We start from the raw sequence: 2,174 nt of genomic DNA, 5'->3' as shown, positions 1-2,174 counted from the left end.
TAATTATATTTTACGTAACTAAACTTAGCCTTAAAATAACAAACCTAATATTAATTTTTATTTATTAACATAAACTAATACTTAATGTAACCCATGTAAATATTACTCACTAATATATGTGGTATTCACTATTATCCCTCATTATATATACTTTTAAGTAACCTTTAGTTTTAATTACTATGATCAATTTTAGATCAAAGTAAATATTGATCACGGTCCAATATCAAAATAGTAATCTACGTAAATATTATTTTAACAATTTAAGTGAGTAAATTCAAGTCAAATGAAGATATATAAAATTTTAACTAACTAATATAGTAATTATTTTCACCCAAAAATAAAATTAATATCATAGATTATATCAATTTCACACAAAAAAAAATAAAATAAAATTTATGTATGTTCAATTTCTTTTTTAGCAACAATTTTAACTAAATAAATTTTACAAAGTAATTTGAAATCAAATGAAGTCGTTCAAAATTTTACTAAACCAATGTAATTATTATTTTTTCACTAGAACAAAAATTAACTGCAACTTAGAGATTATTTCGGTTTCACAAAAAAATATTACTTTTAACAATTTCTTTCGTACCAACAATTTGAACTTTTATATTTCAATAATCAATTAATTTGGAATCAAATAAAGTTATTCAAAAATAATTTATTTTCTATGAAAGGGAAAATCGTACACCGGTCGTGTGCAAATTTTAAAACCAAATAACTATCTGATTTAACCAACCTAACCTAACCTAAAGTGAGTTAAATGCAAGTATTTTATAGCTAAAGCTAGCTTTAAAAATATAAAAATGTTCCAAGTAAAGTGGGCGAAGTTATTAGTGGGAGTAGTAGCCAGCCAACAACTCACCTCAGTAACGGGAAAAAGAGCATAATGAATAAATAAAACAAAGAATCCACCCTTCGGCTCTGCTACTGCCCATGGAAAAAAGTTTCCCTAACACCAGATATCAGAAAAAGGAAGGGAGGGGGTGGGGAAACGAAATCATACAAATCTTTATTAAAGAAAATGAAAGCAGGTTAGCAATGACGCCTATTATTGCATCGGGCTCTTCTTCTTTCTTCGGTAAAATTAAATAGGCTTTTCTTGACATCCACACAGCAGTACAGAAGAAGAAGACCCAAAAATCCAAATATAAATGCACTGAATTGAAATTTGAAGATTGAAGATCGATCAACTCATAATAAAACGAATAATTAACCTACCATTTTCAATTACCATTAATGCATCTATCCATAGTACATAACATCTAGCTAGAAACACAGAAGCACAACAGATGACGACACCATGAATCCATAAATCAGGATCAAGAACCCAAAGTGCAACGCCCAATTCCTCCTGAACTTGCCCATGTAACTCTCCGGCGGCTCCTGGTAATTTATCTCCAACTCCTCCTCATACTCATCGCCCGCGTCGATGGCATGGCCGCCGGTTCTGAGGCGCATCTTTAGGCGGCGGAGGCGGTCGGTGGCGAGGCCGAGGGTCAGCTTGTGGCAGCGGCGCTGGTACTTGAAGGCGTTGATGCAGCGGAGGGTCTGGGCGACGGCGATGTAGAAGATGAGGTGGGCCAGGGAAAGGAGAGATATGGGGATCCAGATGTGGCGGCACTGGAGGCGGGGGGAGACGGACACGGCGGCGAATACCACCGCCAAGAAGAGGAAGAAGGCAGCGAAGAGCTTCCAGAGCTCCTTCTTCTGGAGGTCGACCGCGCGCTTCTTCTCCAGGGTCTTCTCGAAGTGAAGCTGTATTATGGTGTTCAGGGCTTGCACCGCCGCCGTCTCCTTGGGGATTACCGGGTCGTACTCCGCCATGGTCCTCCGCTGAGAAAGAGAAACAGAAAGAGAGGGACCAGCGACGGGGATTTACATTCACATTAGTCAGCGAGAGACTGAGAGGCACAGGAGTGATACCGCTGCAGCTAGAGGAGAACGGACTCGAATCTCGATGCGTCTTTTTTATTTTATATTATAATCTAAACGGTCATAAAATTACTGTGGCGCCGACTGACGGGGCATAAGGAAGTTTTTCCCCGTTTGAACTTTTTTTTAAAAAATATATATTAAATAATACCTCATTGTGAGAAGTATTTCCCAGAATGACTCTGACATAATCTCGCTACTCCAAGTAGCCATATTTAACCAAATCTCACTACTTGGAA

At 37.3% G+C, this 2,174-nt stretch overlaps 1 protein-coding gene across 1 annotated transcript; it reads right to left on the bottom strand.

Annotated features, from left to right (window-relative positions):
* Window positions 1-1,143: 1,143 nt before the first annotated feature.
* Window positions 1,144-1,953, bottom strand: LOC131143645 (uncharacterized). The gene has a single exon (XM_058091914.1). It carries the CDS (start codon window positions 1,825-1,827, stop codon window positions 1,270-1,272), a length of 558 nt encoding a protein of 185 aa, XP_057947897.1. The 5' UTR covers window positions 1,828-1,953; the 3' UTR covers window positions 1,144-1,269.
* Between the last annotated feature and the right edge of the window lie 221 nt (window positions 1,954-2,174).

The sequence above is a fragment of the Malania oleifera genome, chromosome 1 (genome assembly GCF_029873635.1).
Source record: "Malania oleifera isolate guangnan ecotype guangnan chromosome 1, ASM2987363v1, whole genome shotgun sequence".
Lineage (NCBI taxonomy): Eukaryota > Viridiplantae > Streptophyta > Magnoliopsida > Santalales > Ximeniaceae > Malania > Malania oleifera.
This window is presented reverse-complemented; position numbering and strand designations above follow the sequence as displayed.